Below are 24,827 nucleotides of genomic sequence, written 5' to 3'. Positions count from 1 at the left end.
AATTACAAGAACCTGAATTTTGTTTTCCACTATAGGGTGTGGCTAAAATAGGTTTCTCAAGCTCTTAGTGCAGCTTTATGAACTATAGTTTCTTTGTGAATTTGGTGACAACCCCTTTTCAACAAAACCAAGTTTTGATGCGCATGAGTTCGTTGCTGTCTTTAACGATCTGGGAGCCAGATTATTCCTGAATCCTGATGGTCAGTAGACTTTTGCTATCAAGGCTTTGGACAAAACCATCTCAGATAGATGCTTCTCTGCTTCCTGAAATATAATGAAACAATAGAAAAAGATGTTTTATAAACATTTAGCTGGTTACATTTATATTCAATTTCAGAGAGAAGACATGCATGTAATGTGTCAAAAATAACTGGTGAACAATGTGATAGACTAAATGATGCCTTACCTAATCATTAGTTCATAGTAAATCCGCTTTAGCTCCAACAGTGTAGGTATATCAGCTTGAGCCTCTTCTACAATGTTCTCACCTTCCTTTAGGTAGGTATTTAATGGGTCGATATCATACGTTTACCTAATGGGCCGAGATGATACGTTTATTTAGTGAGCCGAATAATACGTCTTTTTTTTGGTTACCGCCTACTCTGTTTCACATGAGTTTATTGGGTCATGTCTATCAGTCTATACAATACATACATAATACAAATGAATTTAGTGCGTTTTGCATTTCAGTTTGTCATATGAAAAAGTATTGAAGATCACTTGAATCATCAAATTTGGGATATAAAGTGAATCTCGTGAATTCTAACACGTTTATATGTGTATTGATAGATGAGGATTCTCTAGATCTCTAATATCATTTTTATATTCATTAGAAGAATGTTGTTTATAGTATTTTGTTTGTTGTTTGTTATATTATCAGCAGAAATATTGAGTTTACAGTATTATAAACGATGATCAATTATTCAAATATCTATAACACATCTAATCATAATGAACAATATAGCATTAAACCTAAAATAAGATATTAAGAGTCTCTATGACTCTATGACTCTATATAGTATATACACAAAATATGTGTATCCATTGATTAGTTCAGAACACATATAATACACACATAAACTACGGTTATTATATAGAATCGTTCGTATTTTATTTTCATGAAGACTCGACTATACTTAATTATATGTATACAAACTCGATTATATTTATATGACGATTTATAAAATAGTTTACATTCTCAATACTTGATAGTAATTTCTGTTGAATAGATCATATAAATCTCGGGATATCATAGAATATATCTTTGGATATCTCACAAGAAACTGCTAAGTTCATCACATGTGTAGTGTGTTCATTAGCGGTTGTGTATCGGTCTTTTCTTGTTCGCACTATTATAATCCATATCCACCAATCCATAACCATCACTTCCTCCTCCGTCTTGTCTTGAGTTCCGAGTCTCTTGCTCCTTCTCCACAACCAATAGCTTTCTATTCCTCACGATTTCTCCTATGCTTCGTGCTAAAAAGCAGAAAAAAAAATCATCAAAACTCATTTTTGGTAATACATATTGTTATTAGAAAAAACCTCATTCAAGCTTGTGTATAAAATCTTGATAGCAGCTACTTGATATATAAATACTATAGACTCCTTATATGCATTAGGTGTGTATATTTGCTATAAATTCACCTTGAGCAGGGGAAGAAACTAAGACGATGAGAAGAAGTGCCAGGAGGAGAGGCTTGTAAGAAACCCTAATTGCCATTTTTAGAAGTGACTTAGTTTATTTTACTCTCGCTATATGTTTCTTATTGAAACTTTTTGTGTTTATATATACAAGATGAATGATTCTATGATGAGCTTATGGTCCCATATATTCTATCAGAATTTAAGAACGTTTTGGAAGTTATTGGGACATATGGGTCCAAGGACACAACGTCGATATTTATGTGTCTTCCCACATTAACATTTATATTTCAAGTGACTTTACGGTTGATTGTTAAACTTTTTTTCTTTAACTCTCTCTTTGGATTTCTTTAAACTATTAAATTATATAAATCATCTTTACTATGTTGTTTTCATTTACAAGACTAAGAGAATTTATAGCAAGAGGTCGTAATGGAGTAAGTGGGAGTAGTAATCAAGAGTTTGTTATACTTATACCAGCTAGGTATGTGTAATAAGTTGATATAAACCATCCAAAGTCTATAACCGTAATTAGATTTGTGAGATATATTTCTAGGAGATTATAGCTAGGACGGAGTGGTTCTTTGATCAAATGGAGATATTGAAAGATTGTGGTCCTTTAAAGGAATACGATTTATCAGATCATTCAAAACAAATGACTTATGTGCAAGTTTACATGCAATATTGTTTATGGAATACCTAATATCTCTTGCGAGCAATCGGGTCTGACTGGCCCCGGTGGTCAGGTCTCCATAGAACTAGCTCGGTTGGGTCACGGCCCTCCGGATACCCCGGTTATCAAAAAAAAAATTGTTTATACTTACAAACAGACCTCTTTCAAGTACTCAACGCATGGACGAACAGATAAATATTAGTAAACTGATATCGAAAGTGAAGGGTTAGCTAAAGATCTAGCATATGTTATATTGGATGATAAAATTTTATGTAAGCCATCTTCTTCATTTTCTATCGATCATGCATGTTATATACATCAGTTTATAGGATCTGGAATTCATAGACAATACAAGGCATATATATATATATATATATATATAATGTTCAAACAAAAAAGAGGCATATATACAAGTTTACCCATATTATGAATGGGATTCTCTCGTTGATCATGTGATTTATTAGCTGATATTCTATCATTTCGATTAAAAATAAAATAAACTGGACCACATTAGGGATGTAGATTGGAGTGTGGGGGTCGGGGACATGTTAGATAGAGTGTATAGATATGGGAAAAAGGACGTAGAGTTTGTAGAGTCATGTGTTTCCCAGTAAACCATTCATTATTACAATTTATTTTCTTCAACTACAAAAACTACAAATTCCAACAAGAGTTGGCCTACTTTCCTTTTCCATTTATTTTGATATAGAACATCCAATTTTTATTTAAATTATTGCTATTATAATTCCACGTGAATGAATATGATACATCGTTTCTAAAGTTAGTTGGAGGAAAAAATTGACAATTCTAGTATAACAGTATTCCGGCCGATTTGATCAAAGAAATATATGGACTTAAAAAGTTTGAACTTCATTTGATATTATGACTCGTTTTGAGTTCTATCCCATGAAATAAATGAATAACCTGATATTATTATTTGTGGAACCTAATTTTTTTTAAAAAGTCTCTGTCTCTGTGACATTGTTTCCATGACTATAATTTTATTATCGCCAGTTTCATATGATTAGGAACATGGGTTGATTAGACATCTACGTTTGAAAAGATCGGGAAACTTTATTTTCTATGGAAAACTCCAGAAACCAGCCACAATGTCATGTACCAAGAACCAGTGACAATCTCTAGACAACACCTACTGATGAATGTTTTGTTAGTACAGAGAAAGTCATGACCAAAGAAAAGCCCTTTTTCAAAAAAAAAAAGTCATGACCAAAGAAAGAAGTGTATATTTCTCTAACTTTTGGTTTTATCTATCTGACGAAGATTTTCAAACACTTATAAGGTTTTACTTAGAAACACGTAGTTTCTCGGAGATCGCAATCAAGGCAATGTGTTATACATACAAGTTGAACTGAGACAGGGACCATGAGAGCACATGTAAGGTTTGGTCCCATTTGGTATAATCAGTCTTTGTCTCTCTTTCATCACCGTTAAATAACAAGTCTACATTTAAGTCTTGAGAGCTTAGACAAGACATTAAAGGAATCGTATTGCCTATCAACGAAAATCACAATCAAAGATTTTATCTATCTTTCTTAGGGGTCAATTTCAAATTTCTCCAATGACTATCAAATATTAAGAAATTGTTTGTGTATTACATGAAACAATACTAGATCAACTGAGACTTTCCAATGGTGTTTTTTTTTAATTGTTGCCAAATGAAACATGATTTCAGTAAGGTAACCTCGGCATGTTTCAAAAATATAAACAAACCTCTGGCCTGTACAGTGGATTGTGGTTACCATGAAACACTTTCATGGAGGGTCCAATCTAATTAAGTTGTTTCATTTAGAGAAAAGAAGATAAAATTGAGGAAATCAAATGATCCAGTCTTTTTTTTTGAAAGAATTTTAAATTTGTTCACTTCAAAAACTTTTGTACAACTAGTGCTATCTTTTATCTACACCGGATAAAAAATGTTTAAAGATTTTAGATTTTATCATAAAATTGAACAAGATGAGGTTTGAACCCAGGATGTTTGATCCAGTCTTAGTATGTTTGATAGTGTTTTTTTTTCAATGTTGACTTGTTCCCTTGCTGTGTGAATGAACAAAAATACATAAGAGGCTCATGGAATTGACGTGATGAAATGGAAGAAATCCAAGTAGACGGCAAGACAAAATTAATAAAGATGATGAATTCCAAGTTCAAATATATAAAACAGTCCGGTGATGAGTATATATAACGCAATTTGAATCGTAAGATCTTGCTCTATGAACGCATAAGCAGGTAAAGAATACATGTGTCGAGCTACCATGGAAGTAATAACTCCTAAGGAGTGGTATTTCCGTCTCCTCCTGTTCTTATTTAAGCTCATTCTGCATGAAGGTTTTGTAGAAGCAAACACATGTGACTTTCTGATAAAAATTCTTTGATCTTTGGACTTGCATGCGGAGCTAGACAAATTAATTTTCGAAATCTTATTAGCACGTCCTTGGGAGGATAATCAAATATGAGTAGCAATAATATAGCATAATCAAGAAACAGTAGACTGATTCAAAGTAGCTCACTATGCATAAAAGGCGTATGCTAAGGCCTAAGAGATGAAAAGTTTAACAATGAGCTTTGTTTTTAACATTATAGTTTTTTTCTGTCAACAACCCACTCCGACATGGCTGGCTTATTTGGAAGAAGAGAATGTCTGTAGTCTGAATTTTTAGCAAAGAAATCTGATCGCTCATTGAGTTAACATTTTGATTTAGCATTCCTAGGATCCACAATGAGCAAAGAGCTAACATTTTGGTTTGAAAATGTAGATATTGATAAAAATAATGCTAGATTCAAATTTACATATCGATGTACCACCGTAAGTAAAACTATTATGCGACCGAAATCCACATTAAACAATGCTAATTTAAGAGAGAATTTAATCCTCAAAAAAGAAAGTTCGACCAATTTTATATAGCGACGACATATTCTCTTAGCCAAAAACAAAATAATTAACTGATTACAAGTGTCCGGCAAAAGACATCTATATTCACTCGTGGTTCTTCCTAAAAATAGAAACTTATGTGAAGCTAAAATTCCTCACTAGCAACCTAAAAACACTCTTATTACAACATTAACAAAGACCACCTAAAGACACGAAAAAGAAATTCCCCGACTGTAAGAAAACACAACAATCAGACAAACAAACAGAAACACACATCTTCGAGCTAGATCAAACAGACCAAATCTCATCATCACCAGTGTATCAATATGACCATAAGAGCAGCGATGCTTGTTAATGTCGGAACGGTTATAGTGACCACTTTGACCTTAGCTAGCTTGGTCAGAGGCTTCGGTGTGAACTGGGGCAATATCGCATCGCATCCGTTGAATCCTGATATTGTTGTTAGGATGCTTAAGGACAACAAGATCAACAAAGTGAAGCTTTTTGACGCCCATTCATGGACGATGAATACTTTGGCCGGTACGGGCATGGAGGTTATGGTTGGAATCCCTAATAACCTTCTTGAATCTATAGCCACGGATTACGAAAATGCTAAAGATTGGGTCAAAGAAAATGTCACGGCTTACATGGGTAAAGATGGCGTCAATATCAAGTAAGCCTTAAAAACAACTTTTCCTAATTAATGATCATATTCAAATATTCGATTAGGAGATAAGTGGATTGACTCAAGTCCATTGTATGATCGCCATTTATAGGTACGTGGCCGTGGGGAACGAGCCGTTCTTGTCAGCATACAACGGATCGTTCTTGGAGACGACGTTTCCAGCATTAAAGAACATTCACAAGGCGTTGAAAGAAGCTGGACATACCGATAAAATGAAAGCCACGATCCCACAGAACGCTGAAGTTTACCAATCAGCTAATGATAAGCCATCAGAAGGAGATTTTCGAAGCGATGTAAAGAAAACGATGGTCGACATAGTCACCTTCTTCCATGATAATGATTTACCTTTTACCGTCAACATTTACCCTTTTCTTAGTCTTTACCTAAACGAACATTTTCCCGTTGAATTTGCTTTTTTCGACGGTAAAGGTGAGTCAATTCCTGATAACGGTAAGAACTACGATAACGTGTTTGATGCGAATTACGACACACTTGTTTACGCGTTGAAGAAAGCCGGGGTTAAAGATATGAAGATTATCATTGGGGAGGTAACTTGATAAGCAAGTTGATTTTTATTATGTATAATTTAAAATAAATCGTTAGCCAATGACTAGACGCCTTATGTGAGATTTGCGTTTAGGCGGTTGCATAGGCGCAACAACTATACCAGCTTAAAAATAAATATTTTTAAAAAACTGATTCATTCACAGTCAATTTAATTAAATTTTTTGTTATTTAAGAGACCGATTTTTAGAATACTAGTTAGGAATATCACAGATATTGAATTTTTTTATTGAATTTGGTTATCTTTTACAGATTGGATGGCCAACGGATGGTCATAAATATGCGACGCCAAAGCTAGCAGAGAAATTCTATGCAGGTCTTATGAAAAGACTTGCTAAAGAGGAAGGGACTCCACTGAGGCCTGAGAGATTAGAAGTTTATCTCTTTGGTTTCCTCGACGAGGACATGAAGAGTATTGCGCCTGGACCATTCGAGAGACATTGGGGAATCTTTAGGTAATATAAATACGTTTTTCTTTATATCTAGCACTCTAAAACTAGATTTCTTGAACGACAAGTCACCTTCTTATTTTTTTAATATTTACATATAGACTTTCATATGATGTGGTAAGAGCTATTTATATCAAGTTTCAAAGTTTTGCTCTCCTAAACTTAATTTTTCAGATGCTAATAGCAATAGTATAATACTATACAAGCGTTATTAAAGCCAATTCTTAGCGTTTATATATTATTTTGCATAATCTTTTTTAGTATTTTGATGTCTTTTTTTGTTATATTATTTAACTTTTCGATGTTTAATTATTCACCTCGCATTATTATCATCACCAATATTTTTATGTAACAACTACTAATTTGTTACGACTCATATATAATGTTCGTCTTTTATTTTCCTTGGTTACGTTACCACAAAACATCAGTCGTTGACATTTCTAGTTCTTTCTAATATTTGTCCACCAGGTACGATGGAACACCTAAGTTTATGCTAGATTTCACTGGAAAAGGACGCAAGATGGTACCCGTGGCAGCGAAAGGTGTGAAATACTTAGATAAACAATGGTGCATAGTGAACAAAGATACGATCAATCTTGATAAGGTTGCTCCGGACCTAGAGTATGCATGTTACCACGGTGACTGCACTGCGATGAAGGGTGATTCAAGATGTAGTAAGCTAGACAAAATCCAAAACATATCATACGCATTTAACATGTATTATCAGATTCAGGGCCAAGACGTTAGGGCTTGTGATTTCAAAGGAGCTGCTAGGATTACTAAGGACAATGCGACCGTGGGAAGTTGCCTGTTCCCTATTCAGATCGTTAGTGGAAGTGACGACTTCAGGATCAGCTTTGTGTTCGGAAGATTCCTTGTCGTTGGACTTGTTCTTCTAGGATTAATCACAATTATATAGTTTTTTTATTTACTATTTTGTTTTTCAATTTTGGGTAATTGATTCCATACGGTTATTTTTATTTATTGTTCTTTTGATAACATTTGAATTAGTACTTTTATGTGTTTTATAGATCGATAATCAAATCATATACTCGTTACCAGTTCAATTTTTTTGCCAAATTTTTTTAAAAATCATTTACTCGTTTATAGTTATTTTTCCTTTGAATTTCAGTTTCATTTGTGTACATATATATACATCTATATATCTTATGTTCATGATATATACTCAAGAGTGTTCAATCATATCGTCGTTCCACAAATGTGACAAACTTTACGGTGAAAAAATCATTTCCCATCCCATCATCAACTTTGATGCGTCCATATATTTTTCTTACTTTTCTTTGTTAATACATTATTTTTCTTTACCTTTAAACACAATAAAGAGCAATTATTGTTGTAGTTATAACCAAAACAACTAACCGTGGCGCCAAGAAATTTCGCCTTACCTTAGACCATGATTATCGGCGTCCCAGTCTTGTGTCCTTCTGATATTTGGGCCAAAAAATAAATCCAAAAGGCTTAATAATCTAAGAAACAGAAGGAAAAGTCCCAAACTAAAAACTTTTTTTTGTCGCGTCCTTGATGCCACGCGTCAGAATGGGAGATATTCTTCCTTATCCACAATGTTTCTTCTACGCCTTCGACGAAGCAACCCTACCCTCTCTCTCTCTCGTGATCTCTCCTGATAATCTGGGTTTTGTAATGGAGAGAAGAAACTGGCTTGTGCTTTGTCGAATTGGAGCCCTTCCAATTTTAGGTTTTTACCAGATTAGGTTTTTACCAGATTGGAAGAGATTGAAGCTACAATTTCAGAGAGAGGAAAGGTATGGAGGGAGAGATTTGGAGACGATCGTCGGTGGCGGGTGGGAGAATAGATGATTACGGTGGTGGTGGTGACGGAGATGCGGCGGCGAGGTTTGGATGAGAAAGGACGAGCGGGAGGAGAAGAAAAAAGGGACGTGGTCTAAGGAGGAAGACGTTATGCTGAGCGAGCTCGTGGAGAAGTTCGGACCGAGGAACTGGAGGTGTGATGGAGCGGAATATTCCTGGTCGGTCGGGAAAGTCATGATCGTTGAGGTTAGTTTGATATGTTCTCTCTCGTGTTCTGTCTCAGTTTTGCAAACAACAAAGAGATTTTAGCTTAAAGTTTTAATTTTCTTTGCGTGATTAAGCAGTGAATTATGCTGAAGAAGAGATCAAGAAGCTAGCAAGCTTCGTTAATGGCGGATAATTCTGGTCTGATCATCAAGCCAGGAGACGTAATGTGTCAATCTTTTACTCATCTGATGTTGACACTCTTCTTCTTGAGTATGCAAGTTTGATCGAATTTTCTGTTTGCAGGTTCTTTTCCCATACGAAACTTTTGTTCAGTATTTTAACTGGTATGCAAGTTTGATCGAATTTTCTGTATGCAAGTCTGATTTGTTAATCTTGTTTTCAGTTGTTTTGCTTATGTGGTTCTACAATACCTTTCCTGGACACTCCCTCTTGTTGCTTACCTACTAGAGAGAGGCCACAAGAGAGAATGTGAGTTTTCAATTCGAAAGGGAACGTCAAAATGCTTCACAGCTACGTGGTTGTAACTTGGAGCCTATGGTTTGTTTTGTTGACAGGTAGGCGCAACGATTGGTGCTTTCTGTTAATGGGAGACAGGAAGATGCTCATGAGTTGATGAGCTCAGCAATTGTTATATTGTTATTTGCTGGTGAAGTTTCTGTTAATCAATCAGCTATTTTTATGGTGATACTTGAACAATCCGTGTGTGGAGCAGTAATCTCAGTCTGAGATCAAGTTTTTATATGTTATAGTTATTTAAAAAAAAAAATTACCTAAGGACTAACCAAAGTCCCACCAATATTCACTAATCTCATTAAAGTCCCTAAACAAAGTCCTAAACTACAAAAATTAATAAAAAACACTAGGGACTTGGCCAAAAGTCCCACTGATATTGATGCTCTCTCAATATTAAAAGACCACTTTGAATCATTGACTTAGGAATAGACTTGTGAAATTTTGTTCATATATATATGTCAGTATGTTGGTCTGTGTGTTAATATTACTAGGTGATTTTCCCGTGCTCATACACGGATATAAATATTTATAAAGTAATACAATAATAGTGAATTGTTATTTATTTTTAATTTTATATTAATTTATAATTGTATGCATAGTTTATATTAATAATATTATATTACTTTAATTAGACATTCGATTTTAGATATGTTATAGGTTGTCAATTTTTGTTGTTTTTACAGTCAATTTAGTTATCATTTGGATATATTGATTTGCATTTATTTATTTGAATTCAATTATAATATCTTTTATTCTAAATATATTAAATTTTGATTAATTTTATTATTTGCATTTAGGTTATTCGGTTGGTTGGTTATCTTTTATATGCAAATATATTTTAGGATGATTATTTATAAATTAAGATATATTGTGCTTAGAATGAAATAAAAGATAAACTAAAGTGTCGGATTCCAAATTCAATAAATTAATATAACAATGATATTATGAAGTCTCATGCTTACATATATAATTTTACAAAAAAAAAAAATTGTAACAGTTGGTTAATATTTTATTTTCATTTGTTAATATATTTTGACTCATTCTATAATTTATATTTATAAAATTAACTATTACCATAAAATTATATATTCTTATTGTAGTTTAATCTATGATATTAGATATAAGTTGGATTAGTCGAGTTACTCATGTTGTGAATATATTAAGTTGCATGTATTACTTCAAATTCAAACTGAAATATAATTATTTTTACTTTAATTAAGTCTCATCAAATTATTTTTATTTATCGTTTAATGTGCATGTACTTTCATATATTTATCAATGATCAATATGAAGTTACATACATAAGTAACTGATATACTTTTGGAAACTCGTAAATATATATATCAATATCTACAGTAATTAAAATATTTTATAAATTCTAAATTATTTTATGCCTTTGATTTATTGAATGGTAAACTGAAACTTATTTTAAATAATCTTTAAAATCTGAATTTAGATTTGTTTTCGTATTTTGAGTATTTTGATTATGGTTATGTTAAGTTCGACAAACATAAAAACATAAAATTTAAAAGCAAATTTAATAATTATTTAATATTAAGAAGACATGTAATTGTATAATCATAAAATATAATATATCTACCTTGTTAAGTATATCGTGTTATTTTAATTTTAAATATTTTGTAATTATTTAATCAAAAGATGTTTATTGTTAAAATCTATTTTTTATTATCTAATATCTCTTAAAATAAACAGTAAAACAATGTGATTGTATTTGAGAAAAATATAATTTATAGATATTTTTGCTGTAATTGAAAGATATTATAGTCAAATAAATATATGAAATAAATAGAAAATTTCAATAATACTAATTATAAACTATTTGTAGCAATTAAACATATATTTTTTATGTTACTTAATTATTTTATGTAATCATCTAAGAAAATAGATAGATATATAAAATATTTTATTATTTTGAAATTGTATTGTTTAAAATTTTTTTTAGAAATAAATAATATTTATTTTACTAATATCAAGATTATCTATGTGAATTTTCTTTTATGAAATCAAATTATATAAAAATATATATTTTTCATCTATGAAAATATAGATATAAATAAAGTATTTTATTACATCAAAATTATATTTTATGTTATTTTTAAATGGAATATTACTATTTCTTGAACTTTCCTTTTTAATGAAATCATATTATATATGTATATATTTTCGTTTTAAATTTTCTTTTAAACTTTATAAATGTTTTCCTTTTTATTATATATCTTATTTAGAAAATAAACTAAATAAAAAATCAATAAAAATATTTAACTAATATTATATAGGCATATATTTTCGTTTTTAAATTTTCTTTTAAACTTTATAAATGTTTCTTTTTTATTATATATGTTATTTGGAAAATTTATAAAAGGAAACTAAATAAAAATTCAATAAAATTTTTTATAATAATAATTTTAATTCATTAAAAGTATCCGTGTAATCAACCATCGTGAAAGTTAACGTGAGCGCGAAACATAAGAAACTGATTTCTCAAATAATATTATAGAGATATTCTTGATACATTGTTGTTGTGTGACAGAACTTTGGACGGAAACAAAACGAATAAGAATTAGAAAACATATAATATTTTTGTCGAAAATATATAAAATTTTGTCGAAATTAAGAAAATACGTCGTCACTAGTTATAGGCTTCCTATCAAAACTGGAGTGTACTACCTTTTTTTGTTGCTAAGAATGTATAAATATCGTTAACAAGTAATGAACAAAAGATTACAAGAGTTAGAGCTTGAAATATAAGATGCTTCAAGAAGCCAATATGCTTATACAAGTCAAGCCGAACATATCGATTAAGTTTATCTTTTTTTTTTTTTTAAACACGATTAAGTTTATCAAAATATCCCTATAAAGCATAAATACATTTTCAGAATTCAATAAGTCAAGTCTTATTATCTTGGTGTACACTGTAAATTACAAAACGTTCTGTCGGTTTCAGACGCAAAAGAAGCAAGACATACAACTTGCATCTTCAGCCGTCGATCTAAAAACCAAAATCCAAATATTCACGTTACTGAGCACTCACTATAACATGGACATTAACATAAACGATAGTGATCTATTTATGCAAAACTCATTACTTTAAGTGGAAGCTCACTTTTCCACGTCCCTGCGGTCAGTCCATGCGTCATTGCGGTGACATCATCGTCCATGTTCTCTTCGTTCACACGTGGTGTTGAAGCACCTTCCAAGAATCTACCGTGAACTTGCTTGTCATAAGTAGTAAACTGTTTATTAAATCTTATCGCTTAATTATCTTTCTTTACAAAGTTATAAACTTCGTACATAATAAATTAAAATTAAAAGACCATTCATTTCTTTGTCTACCCTTCTTCACTTGCACTCTCTCTCTCTTTTATTCTTTCTATTGTAAAAAAATGAATCCCTCTCAAAGCCCTAGCCCTAATTTCACGTTCTTATCCGATGAAAAATCTATTTATCCTTTCATGGATAATTATGATTTTTCCAGTTTGATGTTCGATGTTGGTGAAGGAGGCAACAATGGTTTGATCCAGGAGGAACCTTCATCTCCGACAACCATCGTTACCGGCGAAAGCGGCGGATCCGACAGCGCGTTGACGACGTTGAGTAAAAAGGAATTAACGTGAGTTTTAGTTTTAGTGATTCTTAACCAAATATTTTTAGTAATTATATTAATATATATACAGTTTATTTTTGGTAGTTTCAATTGCAAAAATAGGGGAAGCAAAGATGGAGAGACGAAGGAGATGGGTCATCGAGTTGCAATTAGAACAAGATCACAGATTGATGTGATGGATGATGGTTATAAGTGGAGGAAGTATGGGAAGAAATCTGTCAAGAACAACACTAACAAGAGGTAAGGATTTAATTAAAAATAAATACTCATTTATGTAATTGTTTTTTTTTTCATTTCATGTAAATGTTGATTTATAATATCTTAACTAGTTGTTTTAAAATTGTATATCGTCGTTTGAGCATTTTTCTGTCACTATCTTGTAATTCTTCTAATGTTATAGAATAACCACTAGCTTAGATCATATAGTGATTTGAATACTGTCTAATGGTCCCTTGTTATTTACCAAACCACTTGTATTAAAATACAGATTACATATGCATCCTTGTGTATATATACATAGCTAGCTTTCTGATTGATTAGTGGTGAATTGACTAATTCGTGTGTGATCACATAACCACTCATCATATAGATCTTATCTTGACTCATATTATCTTAGGATAAACAAAACAAATCTCCCACATATATTCTGGATAAATAATTAGGAGATCAAAACTAACGGTGGACTAAACTAATAAACGGTGAATGGGTGTGAATATGTAAACAGGAACTACTACAAATGCTCAAGTGAAGGTTGCATGGTGAAGAAGAGGGTAGAGAGAGATGGTGAAAATGCAGCTTATGTGATTACAACCTATGAAGGAGTCCATAACCATGAGAGTCCCTCGCATGTCTATTACAATGACATGGTTTTGTCTTTTGATCATGATAATCCGAGCCAACACTCTCTTCTTCGATCTATCCAAAATTTTCCACCATCTTGAGTTTATTAAATATCTACCATCATTATAAATACCGCTATGTATTGGTTCTGGATATTTTGATTATGAAATTAACCTCTTGCGGTTATCTAAGGTATTAAAATATCAATGTATATATAGTTGTTAATTTGCAGTGTTATGTTTAGAGATGTTAAATTAATAGGTTTCTAATGTTTTTTTTTAACAGAAGATATAGGTCTGTAATGGGTTTTCTCTGGATACTATTAATGGATACAAATTAAACCATACAGTACGCTATGAATTATATGTAACCGTGGTAACTGATCTCTTCTGGTAGTGAAACTTATAGGAAATAACCACATGATGATTGAATCATAAAAGTCGTCCAGATGATATGAGTGTTTCTGGAAGCTCTGTTTCTTCTTGGTTTGTATTGGAACAGTGTGAGAATGAAGTTCTGGAGGAAACGTGAAAGGGAGAGTAAAGAGCAGATCTTTTAGTTTCTTAATGTTACCATACTTGTTGAAGTGGGTTTAATTGGATGTTTAGATTTGATTGATATACATGGATACTCGTCCTACACCTGATGATCATGTGTGACTGACTCAGGGAAGATAGATCCTCTGCATTGAACAGTTTAATTTGAACTGGTTCATCTGGTTAGAATTTATGGTTGTGCTATATCATTTGATCATGTGTAACTCCTCTGAATTGAACTGGATCATTTGGTTACTTAGTAGTATATTAAGTAAACATTGTTTTCCTTTAAAGTCAGTCCGTTTACTTACTGTGTTTGAATCTGAATGCTATGATTGGTTCCTTTTGAGATGGAAATGGTATTTGAGTCTGAGTTTTTTTTTAATAACATTATGAGAAGATTACATTTCATCATGTGAGGTTTGTTTGGTGACTTTCTCAGCTGTTTTGTGAACTACTTCCCCTACAACACCTCCTGCTAGTTTTGCAGACTCTTCAATGGCTTCTTTGCTTGCTTCAAGGCTCCTTGTCGCCGCCTCTTTCACTTTCTCTCCTTTCTCTTCTCCTTCTTCTCCGTTGTTCTTGTCGCTGTTGCTTCTGAAACTGTCATAACAAAACGAACACACATGAGCTTTAAGATCAACCATGACTTTCTATACGAATGCTTATTTGTTTACTCTAGATTTGGAGGGTAAAGCTTCATCTGGATCTTCTGCATTGCACCTTGAATCAATTCCCAAGAGCTCGGTGGAAATTTCTTGCCAAAAATCCCACTTATGATCTTTAAAAGCGACGGATTCTCTTCTTTCCTGGCAACACCATCATCTGAAGATACTGGTGAAATGATCAAGATGATGATGATGAAGAATAAGAATGAGAAACCCAGTCTGATTCTTCTTGATTCATTCATGTCTATATGTTTCTAAGTAAAAAGCTTCTGAGATATCAAGAAAGGGGTCAAAAGAAAGTGAGAGAGAGAGAGAGAGTTGCTGCCATGTTTCTAGCATTAAGAGAAGCAGAGCAAACACTTTTTGGTTTGAACGGTTCTTGCGTTAACACCTACATTGACCTTGAACCATCTGTCTTTTTTTTTTTGTCAACTGAACCATATGCCTTTTAGTTAGTTAAATTTACATTAAAATGACTATTTCATTAATTAAACATTACATAAAAGGCTAATCTTCGGTTAATTTAGGATTTATAATTTAGATTGTTCGGATAAAATATCAGTTAGTCAGATAATTTTAAACTAGATTTTGACCCGCCCTTGAAAGGGCGGGTATTATTTTCACTTTTATAAAATATATCATTTGTTTGTAATTATTGAATGTTTTTATCTTATTAAAATCTTTTTTATAATAAGTTCGACATATAGATTCTCTCTGATAAACTATGTGTTTTTGGCTTTATTTTATTCTCTCTCTAATAAATATATTTATTTGGCTTGTTGTTAAAATAAATAATTTTAGAACGCAAATGTATAATACTTTTATATTGATATTTTGTTTAAACAATGTGACATATTTCTATATTAATTAAATATTTACATTGTAACTTAATTTTTTATACAAATAAACATATTTGTGTAGTTTGTTGTTAAAAAAATGATTTTGAATGCAAATGTACAGTATTTTTATATTGATTTTTTTGTTATGTGAAACCATTATTTTTTGTTCAAATATAAATCATTTTCAAATACTTTCGTTATTTGAATATTTTTAGTTTCCTATACATCAGAACAAAATTCATACAGATCCGGGGGATTCAATTTGAAACTCACACATAAATTTATATCCAAACATGGCCTAATATCAAAACCAAAAAAATCTATACCCGAAAAAATTGACCAGTACTTAAATGGGTACCCAAATATTTATTTCTAACGGATTCTGTAAACAAATAAAAAATATTTTATGTGTTCGGCTAAATTAAGTGAAATATAAAATTTTATTCAGTAATATTTGTAAAATATTAATAATGATCAATATATGAATATCGATTTGTTTCAATAAGTTATGGAATTGTAATTAATGAATTTAAATTGATTTGAAATGCAGTGGTAGAATCTGTAAATAAAAAAAATACAAAAAAGAAGTGCCTAAAAAGAAATATCAAAACCCAAAAAATATATACCCGAAAAAACGACCCGTACCTAAATGGATACATGAATGTATATGCATAACTGATTTTGTAAACAAATAGAAAATATTTTATGTGCTTGGCTAAATGAATATTTACTATATTTTTACAATATTAATAATGATCAACATATGAATATCGATTTGTTTAGATAATTTTTGAAGTTTTAATTAATCAATTTAAATTGATTTTAAATGCAATGGTAGAATCTATAAATAAAAAAACACAAAAAGGAAATACTAAAAAGAAATTTCAAAACCAAAAAATCTATACCCGAAAGAAACGACTCGTACCTAAATGGGTATCCGGATGTTTATGCCTAACTGATTTTGTAAAAAAAAAAATATATATTTTTATGTGATTGGCTAAAATAGATGAAATATTTTTTTAATAGTAATTTTACATATTAATAATGATCAATATATGGAGACATCAATTTGTTTAGATAAGTTTGGAATTATAATTAATTAATTTAAATTAATTTTAAATGTAGTGGTAAAATCTGTAAATAAAAAAATTACAAAAAGGAAATACCTAATTTTTTATAAATGCAATGACTAAATGTGTAAATAAAAGAAAGTAAATATACCGCTATCCATGTTTCCAAACAATTCTCATTTAATATTGTTATCCATGTTTCCAAACAAACCTCATTTTTAAACTGCAATTCATGTTTCCAAACACTTCGATTTTGTACTTCAACTTTAATAATATAGATATTTCAGATAACACATATTCAATTTTTTTGATAATCTGGTTTATAAATAATATTTTGTTATTTAGAACCTAGATGTAATTAGTATTTTTAGATATATAATTTTTTTTTTGATATTTTAGGTATTCATCCGGTTCAATCCGCTCAGATATTTATAAAATTTGATTCGGTTTTGTCTTTTGCTTTAATTTCTTGATTCTGGATAAATGTGTCCAGCTAACTAACTACACGTTCACCAGCCTCTAATCCAATTTCTAAGACAGTTAAGTTTCTTAATAGTACCTTAACTGAAAAAGTATATCTATACAAACTGATTCCACAATAAAGATGTTGCAACTCTAAGAAGACTTTTTATAAATCTCTAAGACTCCTTTCAGTACTCAGTTCCATCTCTTTGAATTCTTGCTGGCCTTTGACTTCTGTTTAGCCTGTTGAAACGCCTGCATCTTCTGCTTCTTCCTCGCTTCTTTCTCTGCTTTTGACATCTTTGACTTCGCCTTCACTTTTGGTGCTTTCTCTTCTAGCTCTGCTTCTCTCTCTATCGCCTTTGCTCTAGCTTCCAGGTTCTTCTCCAAATAATACTGCCACAGAGAATCCACACATAAGACACAGAGACATTCAAACAAAGTAGAGATGTGGGTTCTTGAACTCTTACATTGTAGTCGCCAGCGTAATCTTCCAAACAACCATCTTCAACTTCTATGACTCTGTTAACAATCTGTTTGATGAAGTACCTGTCGTGCGAGACTGCAATGACTGTACCTTGGTACTCGTTTATCGCTTCCTGATTTCACCAAAAGAGAGAAGTTAAGTCTCTTTGTAATAATAATTGTATCCAAAGACTACCAAGAAAATAGTAGTAAACTGAACGAACCTCAAGCATCTCTTTTGAAGGAATGTCCAAGTGATTGGTCGGTTCGTCCAAAACAAGCACATTCGAAGGCGTCACCATGAACTTGCAGAAAGCAAGACGCGCTTTCTCACCACCGCTCAAAAGAGAGACTTTTCTATCAAGCATGTCTGCTTTGAAGTTGCACCGTCCCAAAAGACCTTTTATATCATCACTTCTCCAGTCTTCCGCAGCTTCGCAAACCGTTTCAAGAACTGTTTTATCCAAATCAAGAACCTCAGCCTAGCATCCAAAAAAAAAAAAAAAAACACGTCAAGAAACTAACCAAACCTAATCTTTATTTAGAGCTAGTGGTAACAGACCTGGTTCTGTTCAAAGTAGTTTGGTAATACATTGTGCTCTCCTAGAATAACTTCACCTTTCGTTGGCTTCTCTAATCCCATTATAAGCTTCAGCAACGTGCTTTTCCCGCAACCGTTGGGGCCGATAATAGCAATCTTTTCTCCTCTTTCTATCGCTAGATTAGCCTTCTTGAATAGCATCTTATCCTCAAACCCAAAATCAACGTTCTTAACAGTGACTACAGATCTTCCGCTCGTTCCACGCTCTGGAAACCTGATTTTCATCTGCTTCCTCTGGAAAGGCTTCTCTATTAGCTCCTGTTCTTGCAGCTTTTCTAGTTTCTATTACAAAAAAAGGAAACATAAGCTCAAACTTCATCTTTTATGTAATGGCTAATGATCAGCTTGCTGCTGCTAACCTTTTCTGCAGTAGAAGCACGGCCAGAGTTTGCACCAGCACCAAGCCTAGCGATCAAGTCTTTGGTTGATTCAATCTCTTTCTGCTGCTTCTCCCAAGCTGCGTTCTGAGTTTCGATCCACTCTGCCTTTGAGATCACGTACTGAGAGTAGTTACCTTCGAACGTCCTCGAAACACCCATCTCGGTTTCGACGATTTTGGTGCAGAGCTGGTCAAGGAAGGCTCTGTCGTGTGAGATGATAACCATAGGCACTTCTTGCTTTTGCAAATAGCCTTCGAGCCATTCGATGGTATCAAGATCCAAATGGTTTGTAGGTTCATCGAGTAGCAGCAAGTCTGGATCCTACTCATAGAAACAACACACAATACCATATTAGCTTCTAGTTGGAGTTTGAATCCAATCAAATCATTCATACCTGAATATCTAATCCAAATTTCTATCCTAAAACTCAAAAAAAAAATCTGATGTTTAATCCGAAAAATTCGAATTTTCTGACTTTTTAAGCCAAATTAACCGGTTGCCAAAAAAAAAAGCCAAATTAACCAAAAAATCGGAACCAAATTTTGGATATCAGCCAGATTCCTAACTTTGTTACTCAAACCGAACCAAAATGAAGATAATCGAATTGAAACTAAACCGAAAATATCTGATATTTAATCAAAACAAATCTGAATTTTCTGACTTTTTAAGCCGAATTAACTAAAAACAGGAACTGAACCGAAACCAAATTTTGGATATTAGCAAGTTCCCAACTTTATTACCCAAACCAAACAAAAAAAACTGGAACTGAACCGAAACCAAATTACGGATATTAGCAAGTTGCCAACTTTGTTACCTAAACCAAACCGAAAACCAAAATAACTGAAGCATAAACAAACCAGTTTTTTTAAATATCCGAATAGATCCTATATCTCTAGAACTGGAAAATGAAAAATGAAATAAACCGAACCCATAACCAAACCAGTTTTAACCAATGTTCAAAATTTCGCAGTCCGAACAGGGGTTTTAACAGATCCTATATCTCTAGAACCGAAAAATGAAAACCGAAATAAACCGAACCTGATAGCCAAAATGCACAGTCCTAACTACACAATCCACATGAGCTTCTAATTCAAAACCACTCAAATGTTTGAATTCAATCAATTCATACCTGAAGCAGAATCTTCCCAAGCGACATCCTCATCTGCCACCCACCACTAAACGAAGCAACAAGCCTATCAGCATCCTCGGGAGCAAACCCCAACTCCGGCATCAGCTTACTAATCTTAGCATCAACACTATCCAAACTCACAGCCTGAGCTCTCCTCTGCAACAGATCAAACTCATCAAGCAACCTCCCCATCAGCTCCAAATCATCAACCGACCCTTCAATCGCCTTCTGAACTCTCTCCAGCCTCTCAGTGATCTCCATCTCTTCCCCGAAAGCGCTCATGAACTCCTCCTTCACCGTCCTGCTCATCGACACCTCGAACTCTTGGCTCAAGAAGGCAACTTTCATGTTGGGTTTGGCCTTGATCACGTCCCCCGAGTCCGGCTCCTCTTGGCCTGTGATGATACGGAGCTGCGTCGTTTTGCCCGCGCCGTTGACGCCGACAAGGCCTACTTTCTCGCCTCGTTTCACTTCCCAGGAGACGTCTTTGAGGACTGTCACGCCTTTGTAGCTTTTCCTTATGTTCTCTAGCTTCACGCCGGAGGAGACTCCCGAGGAGGAGTTCTTTGAGTTCTTTCGTTTGCGGTCGGAGTCTTGTTGGGTCGTTGGGGTGGAGAAGAGTGATTCGACGTCGTTTTGGAGCTCTTTCACGGGGGTGATTGTGGAGACTTGGGATCTGATTGTGGTGGTGGATTCGCGTCTAGGGATTGGAAAGGAGGAGACTTTGATGAAGTTTGATGCGATTGGGGATGGGTATGGGCGGAGGCCGGTGAAGAAAGTGGAGCGGAGGTTGATGGTGTGGAGGTTTGTCGATAAACCCATGATTAAAAGTTTGGATTTTTCGACGATCTCCGATGAGAATCTCCGCTCTGCTACTGGAGAGGAAGAAACTCTTACGAGGAGGAGAGTGTGTGGTTTGATGAGAGTTTTTCTTCTATCTATCCGGTTAAGTGTGCGCCACGAGATATTTATTTATTATATTCGTTTTAAAAAAAAAATTATTTTGTGTGGTTTGTTTTTAGTTTGCGTTATTTTCTTTTGTTCCTATATATTCCAAATATACATCATTATCATACATATAAAAATACAAAACTCATCTTAATTTTTTTTAAAATTCGCCAGCATTAGCATTTCTGAGGAATGTTATCTTTTAGCTCTCTAGCAGTAGTATTAGTTAATAAGTTTTACTTCCTTCATTTCATTTTATATGTTGTTTAACGTTTTTCATACATATTAAAAAAAAATCATTGAATTTTCTATTGTGATCCTAATTAATAAACTGTTTTATTTGATTTATTAGTTGAAAATAAGGATAAAAGTGAAAAAATCATAAAACATATTCATTGACAAAATAAACCAGCACTCATTATGAAATAGAGTTTAAATTCTACAGCAACGCTTAAAATAAAACAGACAAAGTAGATCATAAAAAAATTATAAATGATTTTGAATGTATTAGCTTTTGAATTTTGCTTCTATATCTAATTCAGGACAAAAGTCACAACAACAACAAGAAATAAAAATAAAAATAAAAGTTTTGTGGTTGTGGGAGAAGTTTTGAAGATAACACTGCGTAATCCGGTTAAGTTACCTCTTTGTGGTTCACATCACTCCTTTGAACAAAAGACACTGCTCACAATCTGCCACTTGTCAAATTACAAACCAGTCAAGCAAGCTGCTCTGTGGATGTCATTACGCCACCAATGTTAATCGCCTCCATTATTATAATCTGACCAAACTAAGTTATATTCGTATCATACGTTACATTTATCAAAACTAATTGTAGACTTTTGTAGTTATTGAATGGACACAGATTCTCTAGCGATTAATAAGTTTAATTTTTATTCAACACAATACTCGTCTATCAATAATAGGTGATGAAATTTCTTTCTCAGTAGTGGAGTATGTGTAACTCACGAGTTCTCAAAGAAGAAAAAAATATATGAAAAGATCAACAAATCGAGTTTTGATACTAATCTGCTAATAAATATTTTAAAATATCAGATTAGATTTGAAAAGTTATTTGCCAGCCATCCCAGTGAATGCCCTTATGGTAATTTGAGCTTACCTTTTTTGACAAGAAAATACAGAAAGAAAATATATGATATGCTGGTGTAACATTGTAGCTGTGAATTTGCTGTATTAAAGTTTTGAACAACCTTTCCTTACCAGCTTTATATATTTCTCTGTATTACCATCTTTCTTGCTCCAAAGATCATCTTCTTAAAAAATAAAAACAAGAAAGGCTCTCTTCTCTCTACAGCTTTGATCATATGGACGATCCAAAAGAGGTTTAAATCTCTCATACCCTTCTTCTCTTTTCTTGTATAAACCCTTCTGCTTATGTTTTTGAACTAGTCTCTGATATATCGATATCATGAATTTTTGTTGAGTTAAACCCTGTTTTGAATATCATAAGTTATTGAATATGGGGAGATTTTGTTGGCAGAACAAGAACTCGCCATGGCTATCAGTACCACAGTTTGGAGACTGGGATCAGAAAGAAGGAACCGTTCCTGATTACTCAATGGATTTCTCAAAGATCAGAGAGATGAGGAAACTGCACAAGAGAGATCCTTCCCGTGTCAGTCTTGGCAATGAACAAGACTTCATTAACCCTTTTCATAATCAACCTACTTCTGTTGATAAAACTAAGGCTAAGCTCACGACTGTCCACAGTGACAACAACGTAACCGACAATGAGTTCCCCCACCACCAGCGACATCCTCCATCCGTAAGTTCACTTGCATCCTTTCAGTTTTGTTGCTATCTTGAGTTGGTTGTGTAGCTTTGTCCCATTGTTATGTTTTATGGAATCTAACTTTGTAGCACTATATTTTTGCTACACATTGTTTGTTCTTGTTAGTTGATCATGTTCTCACATTTGAATTTTCCATCTTAACATTCATTTTTTCTTGATGATTGATTGTCTTGAAACCGGTAGGTAGGTGTTTTAAATATGGTTAGGTTGTGGAATATGACATTGTAGCTTTATATGGTTAGATTTTGGGTCACACATTTTTGTTCTAGTTTACCTTTTTCCTTAAAACTTCAGATCTTTGTTTTTTAAGTTCGGATTGAGTTTGTGTCTATATGAAATGGATGATTGCGTTTGTGGATTATAGCTATGTGTTCATTTGATGTGGACCTTACCTTCTTGGGTTGGTTAGGTAATGGAATCAAACTTTGTAAGCATTATTTGGCTATTTCCAGCAATTGTGTAAATGTGGTCCTTCTGTGTTTGGTCTAGTCAGTTGCTTGGTGCTATGTTATATTACACATGATATTAACACCCCCCAGCAAGCTTCATAACCTAGACTTTGAGTTTATATTAGATTCGGAGCTGGATTGGGTACGAATGAGTTTATACTTTATACTGTTAGAGAATCACATCAGAGGAATACAATATAGTAAGGATTATATTTTTTATGCATCGAGAATGATAGTATATAAGGTGATAGTTCACTTAAATCAAAGTAACATAGTTGTTGTTATGGTTTCTTTCAATCAAAGTAAAGATAACCCTTTATGAGAGAAAGGTGTGGCTTTTGTTTCTTGTACCTACCATGTGAACTGACATAGGTAATATTTCCTTTTTGAGGACAAGACAAGACATTCTTAATCTCACTTGTAAATATGTGTATGTGACTTTGGAACAGACTAGGAGAGGAATCTTCAGCTGCTTCAACTGCTCCTGCGTTAAAGCTTGAAGCTATTTTATAACTGAGAGTCAGATACAATGAGGAAATGTGTTTCACTTATTTATTATAATGACGACAGAAATGAGATATGGTAGTGACATCTTTTCACATACATTCCTGCGAAAGCAGCAGCGTTAATCAAGTTTGTCTGCTGTTTACCGTTATCTTACGATTGTCTAACTATGTGTTTGGTAATTGTCAAGAATAGTTAGCTTTATTTCTTTTCTTTTTGTTGTAGTTTTTGGTTTATTCAGAGATGTATAACTTTCAATATTGTGATACATTACTATAAAAAGATGCATTAAGATTATAAATGATGAGTTGTGTGTTACTGAATGTGTTTACCATTTAACAGTCGAACACTTATGCTACAACCATCCTCGTCAAGCCTTGTACTCAATGGATACCCGAAAGATTAGAGGATAGCTTTTATGTATTATGAACTCCTACTAAGTGCTAATGTAGATTCATTGTAAATTTTAGTATATTTTTGACTCCAAACTAACATCAAAGTTGATATGGCCGAGTTGGTCTAAGGCGCCAGATTAAGGTTCTGGTCCGAAAGGGCGTGGGTTCAAATCCCACTGTCAACAATATATTTTGTTTTTTTTCTCAGATGAAAACAGATTCCCACCTAAGCCGTCGATCTAAACCTATCTCCGTGTTACTTACTGGTTGAAGTCATCAAAGTGAGATACAAGGCTTTACAGAAAAATAATACATCATCTAGGTTTCTGAAGATTTACAGACTAGAACCATCTTGGCTATTGAACGAGGGGAACCAGATGAACAGAGTGTGAACATTCGTACCAGAAAAAAGAAGAAGAGGAGATAGTGTTTTTACTTATTAGATTCTCAGAGTTTGCATTATAAACCTCACCCTTTATGGTCTTCACTAGTGCACATAGATCTCATTGAACTTCGATTATAAAACTCAGCTCAAAGTTAATCTGGGTTTTATTTAGATCTGTTAATCAGTGCAAACAAAAACAAAGTAAAACGATTTGTTAGTCTGGAATATTACCTATAGGCGGTTGCATGTAAAATTGTAAACTATGTTATATTCTTTTGTCT

At 33.0% G+C, this 24,827-nt stretch overlaps 7 protein-coding genes and 1 non-coding gene across 11 annotated transcripts; 5 read left to right on the top strand and 3 right to left on the bottom strand.

Annotated features, from left to right (window-relative positions):
* Positions 1-1,068: 1,068 nt before the first annotated feature.
* On the bottom strand, positions 1,069-1,809 carry LOC130495943 (protein GOLVEN 2-like). The gene is made up of 2 exons (XM_056987598.1): positions 1,648-1,809; positions 1,069-1,479 (listed from the first exon to the last, which is right to left on the bottom strand). The coding sequence occupies exons 1-2, from the start codon at positions 1,721-1,723 to the stop codon at positions 1,316-1,318; spliced, it is 240 nt and encodes a 79-aa protein (XP_056843578.1). The 5' UTR covers positions 1,724-1,809; the 3' UTR covers positions 1,069-1,315.
* Positions 1,810-5,361: 3,552 nt separating this feature from the next.
* Positions 5,362-7,865, top strand: LOC108810791 (glucan endo-1,3-beta-glucosidase 8-like). Its single transcript, XM_018582873.2, has 4 exons — positions 5,362-5,880; positions 5,984-6,440; positions 6,709-6,911; positions 7,374-7,865. Exons 1-4 carry the CDS (start codon positions 5,534-5,536, stop codon positions 7,822-7,824), a joined length of 1,458 nt encoding a protein of 485 aa, XP_018438375.1. The 5' UTR covers positions 5,362-5,533; the 3' UTR covers positions 7,825-7,865.
* Positions 7,866-8,444: 579 nt separating this feature from the next.
* LOC108810233 (ubiquitin carboxyl-terminal hydrolase 19) lies at positions 8,445-9,722 on the top strand. Of its 4 annotated transcripts, none has more exons than XM_018582367.2 (5): positions 8,445-8,942; positions 9,038-9,124; positions 9,207-9,247; positions 9,307-9,392; positions 9,479-9,722. In XM_018582367.2, exons 2-5 carry the CDS (start codon positions 9,086-9,088, stop codon positions 9,535-9,537), a joined length of 225 nt encoding a protein of 74 aa, XP_018437869.1. In that variant the 5' UTR covers positions 8,445-8,942; positions 9,038-9,085; the 3' UTR covers positions 9,538-9,722. The 4 variants fall into 4 exon arrangements, 2 of the variants coding, with proteins under 2 accessions (XP_018437869.1, XP_018437868.1); XM_018582366.2 differs by having other exon boundaries at positions 8,449-8,942; positions 9,041-9,124; XR_008936142.1 differs by lacking the exon at positions 9,207-9,247 and having other exon boundaries at positions 8,452-8,942; positions 9,038-9,206.
* Positions 9,723-12,754: 3,032 nt separating this feature from the next.
* LOC108810034 (probable WRKY transcription factor 51) lies at positions 12,755-14,220 on the top strand. The gene is made up of 3 exons (XM_018582163.2): positions 12,755-13,068; positions 13,147-13,302; positions 13,787-14,220. The coding sequence occupies exons 1-3, from the start codon at positions 12,842-12,844 to the stop codon at positions 14,001-14,003; spliced, it is 600 nt and encodes a 199-aa protein (XP_018437665.1). The 5' UTR covers positions 12,755-12,841; the 3' UTR covers positions 14,004-14,220.
* A 619-nt stretch (positions 14,221-14,839) lies between these two features.
* Positions 14,840-15,373, bottom strand: LOC108811229 (uncharacterized). Its single transcript, XM_018583272.2, has 2 exons — positions 15,116-15,373; positions 14,840-15,041 (listed from the first exon to the last, which is right to left on the bottom strand). The coding sequence occupies exons 1-2, from the start codon at positions 15,346-15,348 to the stop codon at positions 14,840-14,842; spliced, it is 435 nt and encodes a 144-aa protein (XP_018438774.1). The 5' UTR covers positions 15,349-15,373.
* Positions 15,374-17,560: 2,187 nt separating this feature from the next.
* Positions 17,561-20,998, bottom strand: LOC108811765 (ABC transporter F family member 5). Its single transcript, XM_018583857.2, has 6 exons — positions 20,053-20,998; positions 18,903-19,244; positions 18,505-18,825; positions 18,167-18,424; positions 17,948-18,076; positions 17,561-17,873 (listed from the first exon to the last, which is right to left on the bottom strand). The coding sequence occupies exons 1-6, from the start codon at positions 20,872-20,874 to the stop codon at positions 17,673-17,675; spliced, it is 2,073 nt and encodes a 690-aa protein (XP_018439359.1). The 5' UTR covers positions 20,875-20,998; the 3' UTR covers positions 17,561-17,672.
* A 1,158-nt stretch (positions 20,999-22,156) lies between these two features.
* LOC108811764 (uncharacterized) lies at positions 22,157-24,084 on the top strand. The gene is made up of 3 exons (XM_018583856.2): positions 22,157-22,343; positions 22,502-22,786; positions 23,712-24,084. The coding sequence occupies exons 1-3, from the start codon at positions 22,326-22,328 to the stop codon at positions 23,760-23,762; spliced, it is 354 nt and encodes a 117-aa protein (XP_018439358.1). The 5' UTR covers positions 22,157-22,325; the 3' UTR covers positions 23,763-24,084.
* A 181-nt stretch (positions 24,085-24,265) lies between these two features.
* Positions 24,266-24,346, top strand: TRNAL-AAG (transfer RNA leucine (anticodon AAG)). The gene has a single exon. It is a non-coding gene; the product is annotated as a tRNA-Leu (tRNA).
* The last annotated feature ends 481 nt before the right edge of the window (positions 24,347-24,827 follow it).

Source organism: Raphanus sativus, chromosome 6 (genome assembly GCF_000801105.2).
Source record: "Raphanus sativus cultivar WK10039 chromosome 6, ASM80110v3, whole genome shotgun sequence".
NCBI lineage: Eukaryota > Viridiplantae > Streptophyta > Magnoliopsida > Brassicales > Brassicaceae > Raphanus > Raphanus sativus.
This window is presented reverse-complemented; position numbering and strand designations above follow the sequence as displayed.